The 24,288-nt window shown below is 44.7% G+C and overlaps 1 protein-coding gene across 1 annotated transcript in view; it reads left to right on the forward strand.

Annotated features, from left to right (window-relative positions):
* Positions 1 to 4,208: 4,208 nt before the first annotated feature.
* The window catches only part of LOC132335970 (receptor-type tyrosine-protein phosphatase T-like), a 236,118-nt gene continuing 216,038 nt past the window's right edge, over positions 4,209 to 24,288 (forward strand). Inside the window, exon 1 of the mRNA XM_059863005.1 lies at positions 4,209 to 4,368. Coding sequence (XP_059718988.1) covers positions 4,299 to 4,368 — 70 coding nt within the window. The 5' untranslated portion in view covers positions 4,209 to 4,298. The remainder of the gene's footprint in view (positions 4,369 to 24,288) is intronic.

Raw genomic sequence — 24,288 nt, forward strand, 5'->3', positions numbered from 1 at the left:
TCAATCCTGTTTTTTAACCAGATGCTGCCTAATAGGAAGCTCTGTAATGAAAGCTGTAAGTTGTGTGAGTATTTATTTGCAAGTACATATTTACTGCTTGCCTCTGGGGAGAAAAGAGAGTTTGCTGTATTGAGCTGACTGATCTTGGTGTGTATTGAACTTGTCAAAGCTGAGGTTCTCTTTAAGCACCCACGGGTGTGTGGAATGAAGCTTCTCCTGCACCTCTAGGACTCTGCCTAGAGCCAGACTTGAGTGAAAGCTGTGTTTGGGGACCTGTGTACCCTCAAAGAATCCTGCAGAACTGTGAAAAGATATTTTCCTACCCTTCAAAAAAAGCACATGGGCTGTGGAGTACTCATTTCCAGGCAGAGGAGCTGTGGTGTCTGGAGCAGAGGCAGGCTGGCTCTGGTCTGTGAGTCAGCTTTCTGCTGGAGCTGTGGGATGCTGTACACACTGCAGGGGACTGGAGGAGTTCCTCTAACTTCCCATTCCAGCCTGGTAGTAGGACTGGGTATTTACACACTAACTTTTTTTGTTACATACTTCAAAAACATATGTATTGATTCAGTTTGGTGAGCTGATCTTGTTTAATGTGTTTCCTTGATTAAATACATCTGCTGTCCTAACGTGACAGTGCCTTCAGTTGTTTAGCAATTCATTTGCCCCACCACAAATAGTACAGATTGTCCCTGGAAACCAAAGAATTTCATTTTTTTTGTCTCATCTGACCCAGTGAGGGAACAGTTTTACAGAGTCAAGAAGCCTCAAGCAACAAGCTCAAGAAAACTTCAGAGTATGTCAATGTTTTCTTTTTTAAGCCACTTGAGAGTTATTAGTAACAGCAAAATCAGCTGTGGTGTTGTACACCAGGATGAGATCAGGCTTAGAACTTTTCTTTACCATTTTCAGAAAATAATATAATGTAATACATACTAGCCTTGAAATGCAGATGTCTAACAAATTCCTTTTGTAGGGGTTTTAATTCTTCATGCCAGCTCCAAAGCCACCTATTATAAAAGCTTTTGTGTGCATTACTGCTTTGTGAACACCTGAGTTGTAGAGCACAACTTGTCCCTGTCTTGCTTGATGGTTTATGAACCAACATTATGGCTCTGTTTGAATTTCAGGAGCTCCCTTAGCTGTAAATGAGTTATACTGATGGCATGGCTCTTTATTTTTAAATTACACATTCCTTATCTGCAGCATGTTTTCTCATTTCCCTTCTCCAGCCTTACAACTTCTTTTAATAGCTGGATTTCATCCCACCACTATATATCTAGTCCTCAAAGATGTTGTTGTTTGTCTGGAAGACTATTTCAATCCTCCTGGGTTACAAATATCTATTGACTTTGCCATTAGCTGAAATAATTTCAGACTTTGGGATTTTGTGCTTACATCTGCCTAATTTTAGTTTATCCTGCTCTTGCTGCAGTCATCCTGCACCTTATATTTTTTGTTTTCCTTTCTCACAAGACTTTTTGAGTTCAGACAATCCTTCATAAGGTTTTAGCCTGATTTTAGTTCAGCCTAATGTTTGCCTTTGCACTATTTGATGTCCAAGACAGTTGTCTCTCGTCAGGTTTTTTCCTAGATTCTTGCAGGCAATTTATTTCTAACCTTTCTTCTCTATCTAGATCTTCCCTCCCACCCTTCACCTCGCTTATGATGCAGGCTTCTTGGTTTGAAAAGCTCCCCTGTAAGGAGTATTAACTTTCTCTCCTTTTCACTCCCTGAGCTCCTTGGACCTCAGGAAGTCATTTAGTCTGCCAATTTTTTGTCATTCTGAACATGAATGCCAGACTTGCTTCTGTTTCTTCCCTTTTCTTTAGCTTATATGAAAACAACTTAATTTAGAGTTTGTTTTTTACAGCTGTTCTTTGCTACTGTTTTATTCACTTCTCACCAGCACCATCCCTGTGTTTCAAGATTTTCTGTTCTTATTGCCCAGGCAATTTGCACTGATCTAAGAATTATTCCAGTGGTTTCTATGTCTGCTGTGCTGGCTGGATCCTTTCTGCTGCCTAGCAGATTTAGTGAGCTTTTCTTCCTGTTGTTCTATTCTCTGCATCTACAGTTGTACTGGTTTGTGATTGTCCTTGTGCTGAATGAAAGATAGAGGCATGCCTTAATTCCTGAAGTGATGCTGACACCTAAAGAGAGGGTCACACATCACTGATTGTGGGGGCGTTTTAGGGCTGGGCATAGGATTTGGTTCTCAGGGAAGCCATGGCTGCCCCTGGATCCCTGGAAGTGTCTGAGGCCAGGCTTGGAGCCCCCTGGGACAGTGGAAGGTGTCCCTGCCCATGGCAAGGGGGCCACTGGATGATCTGTTAGGTCCTTCCAACCCAAACCTTTCTCTGTTGAGATACAGGGACCTCTCAAGCTCATTTCTGGCTCAGGCTGTGAACAGCTGAGGGGAATATTTGCTGTATAGCAAGCTGATGCTGTCTCTGTTGGCTCCCAGGGTGGTGCTCCTGCAGTCAAGGACTGCAATGTGCAATTCTTCAGTGGTTACTCCAGAACCATAGCACAGTTCAGGATGGAAAAGACCTCTAAGATCATTAACCCAGCAGTGCCAAGCCCACCACCAACCCATGCCCCAAGTGCCACATCCACCTGCCTTTTAAATCCCCCAAGCCAACCTCCTCCAGTGCTTGACCACTCTTTCAGTGAAGAAATTTCTGATTATCCCACCAGGCTGGCACCTAAGAAACTTCCATACACTGTGGGATTCACATTCTCTGAACCTGAGAGGAGCAGGAAAAGAAGGATCAAAACAGTTCTTATCTCATTGGCTGCTCCTGTGTTGTGCCAAAGCAGAATGCAAGGTGGAGATTGTTTGCCCAGAGTGAGGGTGTTTGGTTTCCTTGGCCTGTCAGTGCCAGGTGTGTGCAGACTGTGGGTCAGCAGGCACTCATCAGATTTTGGGCAGCTGAGTTGGGTGCTTGTGCAGATTCAGTTTAGATGTAGTGTAATATAGCATAGAATAATATAGTATAATAAAGTAATTATTAGCCTTCTGATTATCAACGGAGTCAGATGCATCATTCCTCCCGGACGTCGGGCAAAAATATCACCGATACTAGTCCCATCATTCTAAGTCTCCGGCGCTCCCGCAGTGTCTGAAATGAATCGCCAGGCGCTTGTTTTAAACGCACAGCGGTGCTCCTGCCGTGGTTGGGAGCGGGAGCGCCGTCCGCGCCCGGGGCAGCCCCGGGAGCGCCGCGGCCGCCGCCGGTCCAACACCGCCCCCTTCGGGCCCGGCAGCGCCGGAGCCGCCAGCGGGGCCGGGCAGGAGCGGCGGGAGGGAGAGGGAACGGGAGGGAGCAGGGCTCGGCTGCCGCCGGCAGTGACAGCCCGCCCGCCCCGCTGCCATCCCCGCTGCAGTCCCTGCCCAAGGCTGGCCGCACAGGTGCTCTGTCCGGGTGGTCACTGCTCTCCTTTTCCTGTGCGAATCCAGCCCCTGTGCCTGATCCAGACTGATCGGATCCCTATTTAGGGCCTTGGGTTTCATCTCACCCCCCCCCCCCCCCCCCCCGAAATTTTGGGTCAAGAAGTTAACTGTGAACAGCAATTCTTAGAATTGTGCCCGGAATTGTCTCCCTGCCTGCGCCTAAGCCCTAGGAGTGCCCAGGGCGCGGTGTGACTCGCTGCTCAGCAGTGAACTCCCGAAAGTAAAGTGAATAAGGATGGAAATGACTATTTTTCATCTGTAGGTGCCCGTGAGCTGCTCGTAGCGGCTGCCCCATCAAACAGCAGGGCTCGGGGGGCCTATCTCCTCCTTGGCTCCAGCAGAGGGTCGCTCCCTCCAACCCATCCCATCCCATCCCCGCGCCGCTCCCGGCCCCAATCCCACCCCCAATCCCAGCCCTCCGTTTAGCGCCAGCCCCTCGCTGCTCGCCATCCCCGCCGGAGCCAGGGCAGTGGCAGCAAACCTGCCTGCGCCGCGCGATGCTGCGCTCCAGCCGCTACCGCGGGGCGCTGTGCGTGCGCGCAGCCGGCCTTGAATAAGCACCGAGCACCCCGAACCCTGCGCTCCGCTCGGCTGCCGCTCCCCCGGCGGTGCCCGCGGGGCAGCGGGGCCGGCTCTGCGCGGGCGCGGCCGGCGCTGGGCTCGGGGGGCACCTCCCGCCCGCCCCCCGCCCGCCCCGCTGCGCTCCCCGCCCGCCGCCGCTCCGAGCAGCACCGCGGCTCCGGCTGCCGGGGCCGCCGCCGCGCACGGCCACCAATGCGGGGAATAGCGGCGGGCAGGCAGCGGCTCCGCGGCAGCGGGGAGGGCAGGTGAACTCCGGGGAAGGATGACCGGCGTGGCCGCGATCGTCTTTTTCTTGCAGCTCTTGCTCAGGGCGGACGGACAGGTCTTCCCAGGTGAGTGATGCCCGCCCGGCCGGTGCCCCGTTCTTGCATCCCCCCGGTACCCCCGGCGGTGGGCGGCTCTCCCAGCAGCCCGAACTCCGCGCCTCGTCCGTGCCTCCAGCCCCGCGGCCTCGCAGGGAGCTCCCGGTGCCACCCGGGGAGCGGCAGGGGATGGAGGCGCCTCGGAAGGCGCTGGCCAGCGGCAGCGAGCAGCCTCGGTACCCGCCGGTACCCGCGGAGGCGCCGGGGAAGGGATGCGAGGGGCTCTGCCCGGCCGTGCAGGGGTCCCGCCGGGGCTGGGGCCGGGGGAGACTCGCTCCTGCCAAAGTTGCGTGTGGCAAGAGGTGACAGCATCGCCTGTACTCTGGGATTCGCGACACGCGAGGCGTTTTTTGGTGGTTTGCGAGCCCAAGGCAGGAGCCGGCTCCTGCGGGATGTGCGGCGCGGGGGGAGCCGCTGCCTTTCCCCTCCGGTCAGGGGAAGGGGTCTGGGCTTGCTCTGGGAAGTTTAGGGGCAGCTGTTTCAGCACTTGCATGTCACAGCTCCGGGAACTTTCTCGGGGGGCTCAGCCACTCGGGTCGGCTCCTTCCCAATTGTCACTTTGTCTGTCGCTGATGTTTAGGAGTACTTTGCTCCCTGGCATGTGTACAGTAATAGTAGCCGGCTGTTTTCCCACTCCTACGAGTTCCTTTAGGCATAGTTTGAATTACTTGAAGATGGCAGGTGCTTATAGAGCTGGCTTTCTCCTTCTTGTGCTATTCTGTAGGTAATCCAAAGCTACATGGGTCTTGTTTTTCTCCTGGATCTTGCAATACATTAATTTTCTCACTGCAGTTTGTGCTCATGCTAAAATATAAGCAGTTATAGCTTTCTTCTCTCTTGACTTGGGAAAAAAAAAGTATTTTAAAACTACCTGTATGTTTAAGACGAGTAAAATTTCCCTGTGTTGTGTGGCTTAACATAGGGATACATCTCATTGCCCGTGACTTAGGCATGCTGGAGGCACGAAACTAAGTTGAGTTCATCTCAAACACAAGAAGGTTTTTGTGACTCGAAGCAGCAGCTCGGATGACTCCGTCTCGCTGTTTTAAAGCAGCAGTAGTGGCGTGTCGGAGGTGCTGAACACCGAGCCCACCTTCCCCCGAGCCCCTGGGCACAGGCTGGGCTCAGGCACGGGGCTGGCTGGCAAGGGCCGGGCAGACCCTCGCCCGAGGAGGTGTTGTCACCAACCCGGCTGGCTTTGACACCACCGGGATCGTGTTTACATTGCTAGGCAACTGCACAAAGCTCAGATTTATTAGAGAGGCTGGGAAATCTAACCTAGTTAAATAACTGCTTCCTTGAGTAAGCAATATGTGGAGCTATTTATTTCCCCCCCTTCTTCTCTCTCCCTTCCAACTGTTTTCGTGTTCTTGACACTTGTCATATCAATTGTGATTAGATCCCGGGCTTTTGATGAATCATTTAGCCAGATGCTTGGAAAGAAGAGTGTTCTGGGAAAATAGCAAAGTTTCAAGGGGGCAGAAGACACTTTGTGTTTGAGGGAGATAACGTAATATAAGCTAAATGCATGAAAATTTAACATATTTCAATTATTTTTAGGAATGCCATGAAATATTTTAATTATCAGTTAAGTGGAAATAGTAACTGTGAGGGTTTTTAAAAAATCATTAGAATCCCCTTCTCCCTCCTTTTTGAGCGTGCATCCTACCATCCAAAGTAAGAGGCACCGATTTTAATAACTGTTTTCTGAGCTGCTTGTGGTACTGAAATTAGAGAAAAGCTTTCTACTCTTAAAATAAATATCTGCTGTGAAGTGTACCGGTCTGGACTGTGTCCCTGTGGCTGATTTTTTTTTTTTTTTTTTTTTTTTTTTTGAATGGTAAAAAGCAAAATTTTGCAGGTGCACTTAGTACCTGAAAATTCCGTGAAGTTTGGAGTGGCTCCAGTTAAAGCCGTCGGTGTCTTTCCGCATCTTCCATCAGGTGGTGCTCTCTCCATAACTTTTAGGATGCAAATACCTCCCGTCTCCGATTATTTTTTCAAAGACTACTGCGTTTATACAGCAGCCTTTTGTTAAACATCCCGAAAAATCACTGTGCAAGTTGTTGGCTGTTACTTATTTTTTTTTTTAAACTTATTTTCTTAAGTGATCGCTGGACTAGGAAACAGGAAAGGCACAAGTCAAGAGGAAATGTAGTCGGTTCCTCTCCGATTTGCACAGCTGCTGCTGCTTTGTGTTATTCCCAATGTAAAATTAGGAATACTACAAAGAGACAGCAGAATGCTCATGGCTTCTCCCTGGCATACCTCACTTCATCCTGAGGGAGCTGGCTACCACTCATTTCTTTATGTAATTTCTCTATCACTCTATTTATAACCCTTCTCCCCAGCAATTACTTCCCCTTCCCTGCAGTCTCCGTATTTATTTGTAACTCAACATATGCTTTTCGAGGTTCTAAACTTTTTGTCGGCTCTAGGGTCAGCTGCTAATTAAATGCTTTACTTTTCCGTGCCAGACACAGAAGTAGCACCAGGTAATGATAGCGGTACCCAGTTCTTTCAGGATTTTGGAACAGCATTACTTAGAGAGAAGTTCTTCTCCTGAAAGTCCGTGTGTGTTTTTTCTCCCACCAGAACATGTGGGGTATTCCTGCAGTTGCCGCACACTTTGCTATTGTCTGTTTTGTGAGGATTTTTAGCACGACAGGGGGATAAATAGAGATATTAAAGTCATTTGCAGCTGTGAAAAAGCATCGGGGGCGGGGGGGAAGTAGGACAGAGGGTTTACATGGGAGCTGTTGACCTGAACATCAGATTATTTAACACTTGTTTTTCTTCTGATGGCAGTGCTTAATTTAATTTTCCCCCTGTCCTGCTCCTCGTTGTGCTGGCAGAGCTCGAACGCTCCCAAGGGCTGCTGCCACAGCGCGAAGTTGCGGCAGCTGAGAGTTCATTACACAAGGCTCGTCCAGCCAGGAGAGAAGATGAAAAGGGAGCAAACTGCAAGGAAATTTTTGGGGGAAGCCTTAATTTAGTAGGAGTTCATTGGCTCAGGTTTTGCTGTCAGTAAATTGGCGGTGAAAAACGGGCCTTTCTGAGCGAGCTGCTCTGTGTGGCAGTTGTTAACAATGCAGCCATTTAACTCAATAATCACTTTTCTCTCCCTCTGGGGAGCTGTTAGCGCCACAATTCCACTTTCTTTTTATCCCCGGCTGGCTCGATTTGTTTTCTAATACATAAACAATTAATCCTAAGAAGGTGATGTTGTGAAACTGCCTCTTTCGACAGCGGCAACGAAAGGTCACTGTGTGTATGAAGGCGTTTGTGAATCTCCGAGGGATAATCCTTCTCTTTTACAAATGCAGAGCCCTTTTTAACCATCCACCCTCCTGCAAGTCCCTGAGCTCTGCTTCTCTTGTTTAATTGCACTTTTAAAGTCTGTTATGCTCTGCGTGCAGGCCCACGTGCTCCAGTTTTCATTAATATTACGGGAGTGATTTGGGGCACTTACTGCAGAATATTAAAGTATATTTTTTTTCAGAAGGCACCACCATCTGTTGCCATGGAAACCCGAATAGTAGTCAAGATGTAGGTCTGAGGCTTTGAACCTCGAAAGCCACGGACAAGGGTTGTTTCTTATAGGAACAATTACTTTTGTACATGAAATCCAGTTAAGTGGGGAGAAGAAAGAGAAATAAATTGATCTGTTCAGCATTGCTCTGACAATCCTCTTGAATAACATTCAGCACAGAAGGATCAGTGTCTCTGATTCTCTCGGTGTGTATGGTGTGGGTTTTTTCAAGCTCATTATTTATCATAATAGTTGTTTTATGCCTCTGGTAATTTTCACTGTGATTTTATAAGTGAGGTGCACGAATGTGTATTGGCAGGTATTGTTCTTTGCTTGAATGGGAAGCACTGAATGTACAATGGAGAGGTGTGCATTGGAACTTAAATATTTTGGCAGTGGGAAGATTTGAGACTGATTTACCGTGGCCCTAATTAAGAAAAAGAATAAAAATAGCAGATGTTGTCTGAAATCCACCGACCAAAATCTGATTGTATACATGGGTTTGCTCAGTGATGAGAGTGATAACACTTCTGCTTTGCCACAGCAATCCTGCAGCCTGGTTGACATCCCCAGGAACCCTTACGGTGTTTGGGTGACGAGCAGCAGGATGTGTGTGTGTGTGCATTGCTATATAAAGCCCTCTGTCTTTCTAGAGAGACATCCCTTAATTTTTTATGGAAACTGCTGCAGTCTGTTTCCTCGATGTCTTGTAAGGCACAGATTAAAAATGTAGCTGAGCTTCCAAAAAAATGCTCATAGGAACATCCAGAGATGAGACTTTGCTTACATGTATTTGAAATAGCAGCAGCATGCAGGGGTGAACCTGCACCTGCTGCTGTGAACAAGTTGTAGTCCAGGTTCCCATCTGTGAAGGAGGAAACCTTCTGTGTCTCCCCTTGCCCCAGTAGCAGAGGGCTCCACTCCCCTGAGGAAGGGCTTGTGGGTTGCCATTCCTTGGCACTGTGCTCATATTCTTGATAAGAAGGTGGTATATGGCTCTTCTGGTATTTCTGGAAGGTTTTATGGAGCAGCATTACTTGGCTCATTGAAGCCAATGTATTTGGCCTGGAGTCACTTTTTTCATACCACTCACAGTTCCTGGTTTTCTTATTTTTCTTTAGCTGGTGCTCTCCCCTGTTTGTGCTGGATGGTACTACTTGGATGTACCTTCATTTAGAGGGTCTCTGCTTTTTTTTGAGACATCCTTACCTACCTCCTACCCTGCCACCTTCCTGGCCTGGTGCTGTCCCTTACTTTGAATGCCATTGCAAGCAAAAGCAGAGAAAAAGAGCAGGCACATAAAGGTGGTGGATGTTGTTGATAGCATCAATGAGGACTTCTCACAGCCTGGTCCTATTTTTCTGTGCACTTGTCATTACATAACAAAAAGGGGTTCATTATTGTGAGCTCTAAAGATCATACATCTTCATGGTAAAGGAGACAATTACTGTCTTAATCAGACTATGCATCATTTAATCAGTCCTGCTTGTTTTTTAATATCCAATAAATACATCCCATCTATCACTGCAGTTCAGAGATGTCAAATGCTTCGTAAACTGGATGGCAGGACATTGCACGTTCCAGAGGAAAATGCTAATAGGAAATAAATTTCAGCTAAAGAACACAAGGATCTCTGGAGAAAGGAGGCTGTTAAGGTGTTGTTTAATGCCCCAGTTAAAGATGATGTAATTCTAGGAAGTCCTGGTAAAACAGGACAAGAAACCCCAGGAAGAAAGAACCTACTTAGTGCTTGGTCTCCTCTGGTTATCTTGTTTTCTTTTAAGTAGTGCTTGTAAATCAATCCAAGGCCAGTTGCTTGATTTCTTTTCTCCAGCTGGATCCCCCTGGGAGTGCAGCCTTGGGAATTCAAACCGACTTGGTGAATTCTGCTGCCGTTTGAAGCCGTGCTGCTGATGTAGTTGAAGAATGATTGAGCTGCTTATGAATTTTGGGAGGATGGGACCTGGCTCTTATTCCTTGATATTTTTGAGTTCATCTCTCAGGAAGGCTGTGGGGTTTGACAGCTGATGATGTTGTGTGGGCACAGATCAGTGCTGCAGCCTGAGCAACCTCCGGTTACGCAAAGCTCTTTGTTCAGCCATGCTGCTCCCTTTGTGCTGGAAGTGCTCAAAGTGTCCCATATCTCATGTTTTCTTTGCTGAAACGGCTTCAGATCTGGCTTTACAGAGGAAACAGAGTTTATCACTTTTTTTTCCACATATATCCTTGTCAATCTCAGCTTCGTTCCCGGTAGTGACTGTGTTGAATCACTGGGAAGCAGCTCCTGGCTGTGAATTCAGCTGTGGAGTGAAGGAGGGCTGCTCCACTCTTCTCCTCTGCCATGCTGTAAAGAACAACAAAATCAAGAGTATTGCCACTTCAGCCAGAGTTTATCCTTTTTTTTTTTTTTTTTTTTTTTTTTTTTTTTTTTTTTGTTGAGAATCAATCCTTCCCTCTTTGAATTTGAAGAAAGTATCATTACCTGTGTGAGCAGAAGTAGGGCTTCAGGCTGTGCTGGGGATGTTATTGGAATATTGTGCTTTGACTCCAGCACTGCAGAATTCTTTCTGCTACCTTAATCTGAACATGTGTGAATCTTCCTCCCCTCAGTACTGATTCAAAGATCAGCCTTCAATAGCAGAGAGGAGAAAATAAATCCTAAATAGGCAAATATACCAACTTTGAAGTAAGCTTTCAGGGTCTTTTATTTAATGACAAAGTGTGGAGTCGGGGATGGTAATGGTGCCACGTGGTTTTGTTTATTTGAAAAGATAATGATGATTTGTAGGAGTCAAAAGCAGTGTGTGATTGTGACCAACTAGTAGAAGTAGGGCACAAAGCAGGGGAGGAAGAAGGGAATTAAAGCAGTCTGCTCTATAATGGGCCTTTCTTCCTTTAGAAATGTTTACTGGAAGTGCAGGAGCATTTGCTGGATAAGCAGAAGAGCACTTCTGTCAGCAGGATGGGAAGCTGCTGAGCTTGATGGTTCGTTTCTCCAGAAAAGGGATTTGCTGTCAACATGTACCCACTTAGGTGGGGGCAGCCCAAATCTCATTCTGCATTCCTAGGTGGGAATTCAGTGCTCTAATGGGAACAGTTGTTGCTGAAAGGGTAAAGTGCAGTGTATTTCTACCACAGTCAGTCATTCTCAGGGAAATATTTTGTAGTTTTGATGTTTCTGCAGAGGTCTGTGGCTGAGAGGTAGATTTAAAAAGCCCCAACCAGTTGAGGCAAGAGGCTGTCTGTGTAACTCTGCCACTGCTTTCAGCTGCTACCAAGAATTTTTTAGTAACTTGTTCTTAAGAAAAGCAGCAAGATAAACAAGAATGAGCTATTTCTGGTGTTTTCCATTCACACCCACCTGTTTAAAAGGGGTGAATCTCTCTAGAAAGGCTGTTCCGGGCTGTCTCTGGTCTCTGGCTTGGGTGTGATTGTCAAGTGGCTGGGCAGAAGTGCTTGTGACCTCCTCATTGTTTCTCCTTGTTACCTTCTCATCCCGGACTCCAGAGGCAATTGCCAGTTTTGCAATGGTTACCAACTCCTCTCCTAATGAGCCTCTTTAATAGAAACTCCCTTTCCCCTCTCAGTTGTTTATTAAACCTGAAGGGATGGCTTTGTTGTGTAGTAACTTTGGAATGCTTGAAGAGCCAGCTGCTAACTGCTTTAGAGGCACAAATTGCTGGGGCTTTTTGATGTCCTGAAGAATGTTTTCTCTGCCGTTGTATCAGGGGGAAACAGAAACAGCAGCAGAAACATGAGCAGTGCCACAGTCAAGCAAGAAGGGTGGCAGCTGACAGGATCCTGGTGTCGGGTGGGATTAGTGATGGAGATTGTGATGGGAAGGACAATGGCAAATTTATAGCAGAAGGAAGAGAAATAGAAAAGGGGACTTTGCCAGAACAGAAACAGTGAGGAAGCAGACATAAAGTAAAGTTCTGAAGTGGGCTGCTGGATGCTCTCAGGCTGGGAGGGTGGCTGGCACTGATAGAATCTCCCTTTCTTTCAGCTAAATGTCCACCAGAGTCATTGTGAGATAGCTCATGGCTGCAAATTTTGCTCCTTAGCCTGAAATGTGGGGTACAGCACCTAGCTCTTATCTTTAATTTCAGTGATTGAGCATCTCCCTTCACAAACCAAACTGATGTGCATATTTTGAATTTACCAGCCACCCATTCTAGGTTTGCTTAGAAAAGCATCTATTTATCTGTTATATTTGCCAGTTGCTAATATTTTAAGAGCCTTAACCATGCCAGCAGCAGTTCTCCCTGGTGTTCCTCCAGCTCAGCTGGTATCTCACAGCTCTGCTCGTGTGCTCACACGACAGTTGCACACTGTTTATTCCAGAAATGGGAAGGAATAAGCATGTGAGAGGAAAAGCCTGTTATATTTACACTCTGCAGAACACTGCTGCTGTACCTCAGTGGCTGATCACTGTGGCATTCACATTCCCTGGACATGATTCCTTTGCCCAGGGTTTTTCTCCTGGGAAGCTGAAGGGCACAGAGAGGCCTCAGAGAAAAGGAAAACAATTCTGATCTCATTTGCTTCTCCTGTGCTGTGCTCACATGTGCAATGTGTTTGGAGATTGTTCACCCACAGGTGATTGTTCCATTGCATTCTGTGTGAGTTGTTTTCACTCTTTGGCCAATCAGGGCCAGGCTGTGTCAGGACTCTGGAGAGAGTCACCAGTTTTCATTGTTATCTTTTAGCACTCAGTCGGTATCCTTTCTGTATTCTTTAGTGTAGTATAGCATTCTTTAATATAATATAGTATCATAAAGTAATAAATGAGCCTTCTGAGAAGGTGGAGTCAGATTCATCATTCCTGCCTTCATCAGTGGCCCTGCACTTACAATAGATCAGGATATTTTGGGTACCTCAGTGGACCTCTGGGCCTGGGTCAGAGCCTGTGCCAGACAGCCCAGATGTGCTTCAATTTGTGCAGCAGCCAACCCTAATTAAACATCCAGGAGCCATCACCCACCTACATAAAACCAGTCACTCATCTTTGCCCCTTCTCTTCAAAGATCTGGTTTTGAGCCTTTCACCTGAGACTGATTTTTTGTGTTGCCTTGCTGGCTCTGGCTGCTCAGGGCACAATCAGCTGATGGATTTGACTTTCAGAGGGGTGGCTGGGAGCTCCTGTGGTCTGGCTGCTGGGCCAGCACTGACTCATTCCCTCTCTGGAAGGTGCCCTGGAGCCTCTGCTGCTCTCCTGCCTGGCAAGGCAGGTACAGAGAGCAGGGCTGGATGGCTGCCAGCACTCCCCTGACTCCATGGCACAAGCAGTGCATTTGGAACTTACCAGGGATGCTGCATTGCACCCACTGTTTCATTTTGGGTAGTGGGAATTTACTTGTTTGTATAAATTAAATCTAGGCCCACTTGGACTTTGCAATAAATACAATCTGAATAATTATTTTGTTGAAAAAATAGCTGCTCTAAACCAGGCACTTCGCTGCAGTTCTTGAGGTTCAAACATTCCACCAGGGAGCATGAATCCATGTGATCCAGTAAAAAATAATAGGTTTCAGAAAAAAAAAAAATAAATCTCATTTTAAAAGAGATTTTTGCTATGCAAATGTTGGTCAAAACATTTCCCCATCTTCCTGAATAAATTTTTTGTTGGCCAAAGGGTTTCCTACGCAAACAGTAAATATTTTTATGATTAAAACATGGGAGATGCTGTATGTACTAACAGCTATCAGCACGTGGCAGGAATGATCAGAGAAGTGGAAAGCTTGGAAATAAACACAGTGTCTCTGTTGGCACAGGGATAACCCTGGAGACTGCCAAGGCCAGAGCCTGCAAAAATATGAAAGTATAATTAATTGTCCTTAAATGAACTTACCAAGCAAAAATAACCCTTTTAAAGTAAACACCCAACTTTGCATCTTTTGTAATAAAGCTTTTCCATGTGCATAAGATTTCCATGTTCTATAAGGTGTTTATTAAGATTTCTGTGCTTGTTTATTGTAAAAGAAAATCAACAAACAGAGTACAGCTGCACTGGACATCTGCTTTACACTTGCACTTTGATTTTCTAGTAATAATACAAAACCATTTCTGATAATGGCTGGGAAGAAATGTTTTGGAATGTTACTTGGTGATTTCTGAAGGTCACTTGGCACTTCTCTATACTGAATCACTCCTGGGTTTTGGTGTGATTTTTTTGGTGTGGGTTTTTTTGATGGTGTGGTTTTGGTTGGTTTTTTTTTCAGTTTTGTGGGGTTTTTTGTTGGTTTTTTTTCTGGGTTTTTGTTTGTTTGTTTGTTTCTTGTTTAGTTTTGTTTGAGTTTTTAAAGAGGTTTTGCTTCCATGCTGACGAGCTGCTCCTGCTAACAGAATGCTCAATAAATGAGCATTTCAGTGAAAGAAATATTAAATTTCCTTGTGTCCTTTAGTGTAATTCCCAGTGGTCATTGACTTCAGGGTGACTTGCAGATCTATAAAACATGAAACAGCAGCAGCATTAAAATACATAACCCCCAAAACTGTAACATCCTGCTTGCCAGTGTAATTCATGCTAGAATTGCTGCAGAAAATACAGGAGAGTTTTTGGATTATTCACTTTGGATTACCCACAGAGTTCTTCCTCATAGGGGATGGCAGGGGGATCACTCATCACATTCAGACTTCAGATGCAATTTCCATTCAAGTTGAGAACATTTAGAAGTAGTTCCTTTACAAGTTTTTGCTTAGTGATGGTAAACTTTCACATTTTTGGTTCTTATAAAAAAAGCCAGAGTTGAGCATCTCAAACAGAAATTTAGCAGAAATCCTGAGTAGTATTACAATGTAAATCCAGAGTGAAGGTGCATACAAAGTGATTTTTGAGTGGAGGAGAGAGCTCTGGGGGTGATTAATGCTGAGATGGTTGAGAGGACTGACTGGCAATTGGTGCCATATTTGCATCAAACTGAACGTGGGTTTGAAAAGCAGCAAGTGCACAAGGGCAGAATGTGCCACCTGCTGTGCTTGTATTTTAAAAAGTATATGTCAGGGTGTTTTTTCTGCCTGGAATATTCCCCCTGAGCATCCTCTTATTTCCAGGAGTGACAAATTAACATATTGAGGGTACACACAAGTGACAGCAATTTCTCCTCTTTTGAACAGAGATTTACAGTATCTAAATCCATTTAATTTCTGGATCTCTAGCTGAGAATGGAGCTGTGAAGGGGAGAGTACCTCAGAGGGAAGGAAGGGGAATAAGGGAGAAATATTTAATGTACAGTGAAAGGAATAGAATGAGATAAAAACAAGCAAATAATTACTTTGGGCATTATGAAAATCTTACTGCAGATCCACGAGGCTGTGGAATTGTCCCAGAGGAAATGGTGGGAACTCTGTCTGAGTCACTTTAATTTAGACAGGACAAAAAAATTGAACAATCCACTGCTGGCTTTTTTTCCTCTAAGACTTCTGACTTTATTATAATGCTGTTGAAGAGGGAACAGAAGAGGAGGTAGAGTGAGGAAAAAAAAAAGGTGTGATAATGCTGTATTTAGCATAAGTGATAACACTTACTAATGCTTCTCTGCTGTTTCTTAATTAATCTGATTATCTGTTAAATATCAACAGCACCATGGTGAAGGCAAGATTGTATCATGTGCCCCTCCAAATCCCCCTCACCCCCAAATCTGCATTTAGATTCACCTAACCTGGGGCAAATAGTGAGTGTGGGATTAAAAAGCCCAACCAGCAGAGCACACCACAAACAAACAAACAACCCCACCAAAAGCCTCACCCAAACCCCCCAAGCAAACAGAAAACCAGCCCAAACAAAACCCAATTAGAAGTGCAATATATCGTTTGTAGGTGCTGAAGAAGCACATAATGTACCAGTCAGAGAGAGGAGGAGTGTTAAGCATGTGATGCTTTATTTCTGTAGCAGAATTCCTGAGTGCTCGTGGGTGAGTTTTGGAGAGCTGAGGCAGGGGAGCATCAGCTCTTACCCTGGGGGGCTGAGGTGGGACCCCAAAAAGGGCTCTAGATGTCACATCACAGCTGCACTCAGTGCTGCTGTGTGAGGGGTCCATGCAGGACCCTGAGCACCCTAAAAATCCCTGAGCTGCCAATGGGGAATGTGAAAAATGCTTATTTTATGATTGGCTTTTCTCAAATATTAAAATGAATATTATATGTGTTATGTTAGAAAGTTATGCTATGTTAATTCTCTTAAGTAGTGTGTCAAATATAGTTTTAGGTTATAACATAAGTTTAAAATAGAAACTATGCTATGTAAGATACTTTTTTTAAAGAAAGGACTCCAAGATAGCAGCCACAGGACACCTGAATCTTTGAGATAAAGAATTTATTGCTCTCTTGTCGAGTACTTCCTGCCTTGCTCAGCCCTGCAGACGCCGTCAGGATTCAGAGGAAGAAGCTGACACTGCCCAGACAGAATCCTGTGTGTGAATGGAATTGATGCATCATGGATGAGGTGTATGAATATGCAACAGGCTGTTGCTTTTAAGGCTTAATCCTCTGTTAAAGTGAGGCCTTTTTTGGGCTTATTTTGCCCAGGAAAAAGGTACCAGGACCATCCATAACTCTTTGTTTGTATTGCCTTGTATTGTCCTAATCCAAATTGTCCAAATTATTATTACTCTAATTATATTACTTTTCATAACCATTTTATTACTATTAAACTTTTAAAATTTTAAAAACAAGTGATTGGCATTTTTCACAATGGGAACATCACATTATGTTAATGTGGGTTAATCCTCAATCTCTGAGTGCCTGAAAGGACAGGGTTGAACACAGAGCTCTGAGGTGGGCTGGTGAGTGTGTCTGAATGCTGGTCAAAGTCCAGAAATGCTATAGCTGTGGAGAAACCTGAGAGGAAATTAATAATTCTCTCTGTGGAGCTCAGTTTGCATAGTGTGCAGTAAATAATTCATGGGCCCACGGAGCTAACAGTAAGAATAAAACAAAATATTGAGTAGCTGCCCCTCCAGTCAGGGCCATCCATCTTTTGCACAAACAACTAAAGGTCCCGTGGCAGAAGTGTGTGCTCAGGAGATTTTTTTCAGTCAAACCTGCAAGAAGACTGGCACAGGTTTTTGTGGGTAACCTTTTACTATTGCAGCTAATACCCTTGGGAAAGGTTGATTATTTATTGATGGTAATATTTCTCTTTTCTTAGTGTGCATTTGTGGCAGGCAAGCCCATCACCTGAGTGGTCAGGAGTTTGTTGGCTTCTCTTTTTGGCTGCATGGATGTACAGAGGGGTTTGCTGCTCTGTGTGTAACTCTGCAACACCCTCAACTTTTTTTATATCACCCCAGAACTGATAAAGCAGGGATATGAACAGAAGTTTGGGCATTTGGGCAGAGCAAAGCACTTTTCCAGTCTAAACAATTTGTGGTTCTATGTTGTGAAAGAAGCTCTTGACAAGCCACTGGAATCTTAGGGAAATGTGTTGGAATTAATAGATTTGCTTTTTGCTGTCATAGATTTAAATTCCACTGGCACCTAATTCATGCAGGAAGGCAGAGCTGTCACTTCTCAGGCTCTGTCTGTGTCAGGATGGTGGCTTAGATAATTGTTCAGAACTAGATGGCACTGGAAATTTTTCTTTTATGAGAATTCAGGACAAAATGGGAGCCTGGAAACTTAACCTGTATTTTATTGGTAGTACAGGTCCATAGAGCTGTGCAGGCAGCTCCTCTGTGAGGTGATCATGAGGGGCTGCCAGGAATTTTACTGTGGTTTACACTTGCAAGGAGGCAGTTGGACTGCAATGAATTGGGATTTGAGCCTCTGTGGGTTTGTTTAAATTTGTATTTGCCACGTGGTGCACTCATACTTCTTGTTTGAACCAAAATCAGCATCATGTACACAATTAAGGTCACCCTGTGCTTCACTGGAGTATGGAAAGCTGGGTGGGGAAACCAGTGCTGTTGCAATTAAATGGAATCATTTGAATCCCATTAAAGACAAAAAGGAGGAGAGAAATCACTGTTATTTATCAGTCAACTTGAGGGAATTAATATCTTCTGAAAATTAGCTTCAACCCTGTTTTTTTTTTTGCTATTGTTCTCAGCATTGATATTACTGTAGAGTTAAAGAGAACAAATTATAATGAGTTTTTTCCAAACTTTCCCTTTTCTTTGTGCCCCTAGGTTTCCAATCCATTTTCCTTACTCTGCTCTCTCCTTTTGCAAGGCATTTAGTGGCTGTTCATTCCTGCTGTGCTCCTGCAATGCCCATCCATGTTAAATGATATTCTAGGAATTTAGAGAGGCACAGCAGCAGGTGTTTGTCTGTGTGCTCATAGTGTGTGCCCAGTAAATCTGCAGATCCTTTCCTGTTCTGAGCCTGTCAGGGTGACTGGAGTTATTTAGGAAACCTCTAGATCTTCCCCTGTGACAACTCTGTCAAGAGAAGTGAAAAGGTAAAAGATAGCAGTGGTTGAAAATGTTTTAGCAGGTTTTTCTTAGTCTTTGGTCTTGAGTTTGACTTTCACCCATGTTTGCTAGATGGAGGGAAGGCAGGAGAATGGTCTCCTGGTTCTTGGCATGAACTTGGTTCATGCCAAGCTGCTGGTGCAGGGAGGGAAGCCCTGCTGGAGGGGATCTTCCTGTGCTGCTGGGCTCTGCTTTTCTCCTCCTTGGGCTCATCCCACCCAGCCACCAGTGCTTCACCTCACTTCTCCAGGGCTGCTGCCTGCTGGGGAGTTGTGTTGAGAATGCAACGCTCAGCAAGGGTCTGGAAACCTCTGAAAAGTCCAGCAGGACCAGGGCAGGGATTGTCCCCCTGTGCTGGGCACTGGGGAGACCCCACCTCGAATCCCAGGGTCGGTTCTGGGACCTCGTGACAAAGACCTGGAGGGACTGGAGAGCGTCCAGGGAAGGGTCTGGAGCTCCAGGAGGGGCTGAGGGAGCTGGAGAGGGGCTCAGCCTGGAGAAAAGGAGGCTCAGGGGGGACCTTGTGGTTTTGCACAACTCCTGCCAGGAGGGGACAGCCAGGTGTGGGTTGGGCTGTGCTCCAGGGAACAGGGACAGGAGGAGAGGGAACATTCTCAGGCTGGGCCAGGGGAGGTTTGGGTTGGATATTAAGGAAAATTTCTTCATAGAATGGGTTGTCAAACACTGGCACAGCTGCCAAGGGCAGTGGTGGAGTCACCACCCACGGGGGAAATTAAAAGGTGTGTGGATGTGGCATCTGGGGACATGGTTTAGACATGGCTTGGTCAGTGCTGGGTTAACAGTCTGACTCAGTGATTTTAGAGGTATTTTCCAGCCTAAACAATTCCATGATTCAGCATTGTGGGAGAAGCTTGTGGCAAGTTGCAAAAATCTGGGAGAAGCATGGTGGAATTAAGAAGTTTGCTTTTTGCAAAATTGCAATTTTCTCTTTGTCATGGAGAGAGATTCTAGTGGCATGGAATTCATGCAGGAGGAATTCATGCCACTTCCTAGCCTGTCTGTCAGAACAGGAATTTAGCTAATTGTTCAGGAATAGATGGAACTTGGAATTTCTCTTTTATGGGAACTCAGTACGAAATAAAAGCCTGGAAACTTAAACTGCAGTTTACTGGCAGTGCATGTCCTTAGGACACAGTAATAAAAGAGTACAAAGTAATGGAAGCAGGAATTGCATCTCCAAGCTAAATATTTATGTATGAATTGACCTTGGCTCTTTCTACTCCCTTCCTTGCACTTTAATATTTTAAAGAGGAAGTAAATGCCAATTGAAAATTATTTGTTGTATTGAATACTGTTCCCCTGGATACCTCTCATCAGATGATAACTTTGATTCCAAAGATATTAGGGAGGAGGAAAATGTTTATGTTGCTGTTTTACAGCAAGGCAAATCGAGTACAAGAACATTATCTGTAATATATGAGTAATTGCACAAGGAAATGATTTAAAGAAAATGTATTTAAAGATGAACATGAATCAAGGTTTCCCTCCCCCAGCCCCTTATGATACTGCACTGTTAATTAATTCTTTCAGACTCAAGGATATCACAGCTCTCTGTCTGCTCCTGGTTTACCAGGAAAATCAAAGTACTCTGACTCACCACTCTTGTATTTGGTAATCTCACAGGTGAGAATGAGATCTTGCCTATTTTAGCTAACTTCAGCTTTCCTAGGGGGCAAAGCAGCCCAGTGAATGTTGCACTGAAATCGTGCAGCCTGTGAGAGCTGGGCTCCCTTCACAGCACTCTTCATGCTCCATCAGGGAGCAGGTGGAGCTTTGGTATTGTGTTACTGTCATATTTTTTGAAAAATACCTTTGTCAGGATTTTTTCTCTTGGGAAGCTGAGAAGCCTCAGAGAAAATGAAACCAATAATTATTTGATTGCTTCTCTTGTGTTTTGTTGCTTTAGAATGTAGTTGGAGACTCTTTATTCAACATGGGAATTGTTTTTCCTTGATGACCAGTCACAGCCAGCTGTGTCAGACTCTGAGGAGTCAGTCAGGAGTTTTTCATTAGTAACTTGTTAAGCCTTCAGTCTGTATCCTTTCTGTGTTCTTTAGTATAGTTTAGTATAGCATTAAATATAACATAACATTAACATACCATAATGCAATGCAATGCAATGCAATGCAATATAATATAATATAATATAATATAATATAATATAATATAATATAATATAATATAATATAATATAATATAATATAATATAATATAATATAATATAATATAATATAATATAATATAATATGCAATATTATGCAATATAATATAATATAATATAATATAATATAATATAATTAATATATTCCTTCTAAGAACATGGAGTCAGATTCATAATTTCCTCCCTCCCACAGGAGACCCCAAAATACCACATGTTTAGATCAGGGATTTGGAGGCTCAGCTTCCCTGGTCCAAACTCTGTCCCCATCTTGTTTGATAACCTCAAGCAAGTGAATTGTTTCCATGTCTCACATGAGTCTGTTGTAAGGAGCATCCTTGGTTCTTTTCCATCTCTCAGGAGTTTGGGGGTGTTTAATGAGCACTGGGGAGTTATTTGAAGGTCTCCTGATGGAAGGTGCCACGGGGGTGTGTGTTTTCAGGTTAGCTGCTATTTCTCAGTAGTACCAAAGGATAACCTCTCAAGAAGGTTTGTTTGGATCTTGGCTGTCAGCCATGAACACGTGTTCAATAAAATCAGTGGAGCTACTTCTTGTTCACCTTCCAAAAACCTCAAGAACACTGCGTGGTGCCAGCTCTTCCTTGGAGGAAGAGATCATGGAATCATGGAATGGTTTGGGTTGGAAGGGGCCTTAAAGACCTCATCCCACCCCTGCCATGGCAGGGACACCTTCCACTGCCCCAGGGTGCTCCAAGCCCTGCCCAGCCTGGCCTTGGGCAATGCCAGGGATCCAGGGGCAGCCATGGCTGCTCTGGGTATCTCCTTTACTCCTTCCCATGGACATGGATAATCCACATGAACCTTCCTGAGGCTGAGCTTTCCCAGCTCTCCTTGTGTGTCATCTGCTGCAATCCCTTCATTGTTGCCTTCTGCTGGATTTGCACCAGGCCATCATGTAATAATTGTGTCTGTGTGTCTGCTTTAATCCTCTCTGCACACATCAACCCTAATGCAAAACCTCTTTGTACTGTCACATTTTCCTCTGTGTGTATTTTACACATACATGTATATTTTAGGGTTTATTTGGAGGTAGCTGATGCACAGGGTAGGATTTCCCAGGTGATTCTAGCTTGATTAAATTTCAGTGTGTGCTTGCTCAAATATTTGGCTTTGCTGAATAAATTGGTGTATTATGTTCATCCTGATTTACTGTCTCAGTGCTGTCCACTTGGTACAGAAAGCTAATAATCAGAGTGTCAGCAGCTGTTATATTTTCATTTAAGGGAAAACATACTAATTCTTTTTGGAGACAATGTACAAGAGGAGAAATTTATTTTTTGTGTCACATTGACTTGTCTATAATTTTTTTTGCTAGATGCTGAGTTTTTTTTTTTTTTTTTTTTTAAGAGCTTCTTGAACAATTTATTTGGTTCTTTTGGAGAGCTGAAAATGCTTCTAGTACTTGGCCTCATTAAAGTGTGGATATCCCTGATGTCTTGTGGCTTGGGCACTAGGACTAAACCTAGCTAAGAAGCAAGCTAAAGTGTGTTTTAACTTTGTAAATTATAAAAAACCAAGTCGGTTTTGTCTCCTGTGGTGGGTTGGGTGGCTGGGGCTGTTTGTGGTTTAACTCACATTCATAGGGAGTGGTTTGTGGTTTAACTCACATTCATAGGGAGTGGTGCTACCAAGTGTAGTGCTGCATATTTGACACCTCCAAAATCCCTTTTCTGCCAGCACTCTCTTTGAGAATTATTTTTGATCACATCTTAATATAGCAGAGCAGTCTTTGTAGGAGAAAGAGGGCTGTTTCTTTTTTCATTGATGGAGCTGAAGTAGAGAGAGCTCTCAGTGGAGGCAGACTCCTGCTGTGCTGTGGGTGAGGGCTGTGTGCCCAAACCACCCTGGCTAGCCTGGCTTTGCTCCTGTGGCTCCACTGGCACCTCTAGTTCCCATTACAGCTTTGACAGCCCTGCTGTCTGTCTGCTTGGAGCAGTCTTGTTAAATTTAATGATTTCTGAACTCTTCCCCTGCCTGCCTGTGGTAGTGTGTGAACTGCAAGCACTGCAAGTATTCCTGGAAAAAAAGCAGGTTGGAGAGTATTTTAAATGTGTGTATTAAACAGAGTAAGGGAGAGCTCCTGTGCTCTGAACCCCCCTGTTTTGGTGAGGAAAGGTGTGGGCATTTGTCTGGACTTGTGCACGTCCACGAGCTCAGCAGCGTGGTTGGTGTAGCTCTCACCTTGCCTGAGTCTGAAGGAACTCCTAAATTGTTCTTAACAGATGGAAAGGATGGTTTAGGATGAGGCTTTGCTGTCTGAGCTGATTGCTGAGGCTGTGCAGACTCCTGTGGCTGCAGAGAGCCTTTGGTTGGTGTTGGAGAGCCCCCAAGGAGACAGGGTGAGCCTCAGTCCTGTCTGCAGCTGTGCAAGTGGGGGCAAAACTAGCTCATTTACCTCTATCCCAGCAGTGTCAGCAAGACAGGAAGAAAATGTGTCAGTTTTCACTGTATTCTTGCAGCATTGCTTACTTTTTGGGGGGAAATTTTCAAGTTTTATATTACACGATGTAGGAATTGCAATGGAGTAATTTATTGATGAGTGAAATCAAAATCAATACTCCAGCACTTGTTGAGGAGCAATCCTTGGCAGAAAGCATGGAAACTCTGCTTCAGTTCAGAACAAAACAGTCCTTTGGAATGAACAATTAAAATCTATTGATTTTTAACTTGGAGGTATTAAAGGAGGGAAGTTTAGTGTCAGCTGCTAAATTGCTTTCTTTGAGCACTGTTTCCTCACCCAGATAAAGCCTTGCATGTAGAGCTGACTGCTTCTTTCCTTTCCCCCTGGCACCTTCCTCCAAATCTCTTTCCACATCTGTGCTGAGCTGTGGATAAGCACGGGCTGAAAATTGTCAGAATTACCAATGGGAGTAGAAATATTTCTGAATTGGGTTGTAAAACAAGTGTTTTTGTGAAACCTCTGCTGGCTGTGGGAACCAGGTGAACTTTGGCAGGATGTTTTTCAGGTTTCCCTGCTCCATGTGTGTCCCATCCCTGCCCTGTGCATTTTGTACTGGGCAAAAATGCTAAATTGTGAATTCTCTCCCAAACCAGACGTTGAGTCAAATGATTCTCTTGGGGTTTTTCTATGAGTTAAAGGATACCAGTCTGCACAAAATCTCTCCACACAAGCTGGTGATTCTTAGCAAACCTGGGAATAACCCTCTTGTTCCCACAAATCCATGTGGCAAATATTTTACCTAAAAAAAAGGAACCATATGAACAAATTTTGGGTCTTGGAGTTGATTTTATCCTCCTTCCCCACTCATTTTTTAGGGTTTAACACTCAAAATGATGGAGCTGCCTGTAATTGAAACAGTCTGCTCTGCACTTTTTTATTTTCCTCTAAACGTTGCAGATTCTTATGTCTGTTTTGCAGTCCTAAAGGTTTAAGAGTAGGTATTTATATCCACTTGTGCACATTATTCTTATGCAGAAGAGGGGACAGAGGCTTCAGGGGGGGCCTTGAAGGCAGTTCTATTAATTCTAACAAAGCTGGAAAGTTGATTAGCAGTCCCATAAGCAAATGTTGTGGTTTTGTTTTGTTTGAATTTCTCTGCTGTCAATAATTAAAGGTAAATTACAGTGTTTAAAAAAAAGTTTGTGGAAAGATTGTAATTTGCATATATGGGCCAAAGTCTTCTCAGGTTTGGTAATTTCCAGTGCAGCAGGAAGGGTGCTTAAGGAAAGGCTTGGGGAGGAGATGAAATTCAGATTTGAAAAGGAAAACCCTGGGTGTCTGATGT

The sequence above is a fragment of the Haemorhous mexicanus genome, chromosome 18, assembly GCF_027477595.1.
Source record: "Haemorhous mexicanus isolate bHaeMex1 chromosome 18, bHaeMex1.pri, whole genome shotgun sequence".
Taxonomy (NCBI): domain Eukaryota; kingdom Metazoa; phylum Chordata; class Aves; order Passeriformes; family Fringillidae; genus Haemorhous; species Haemorhous mexicanus.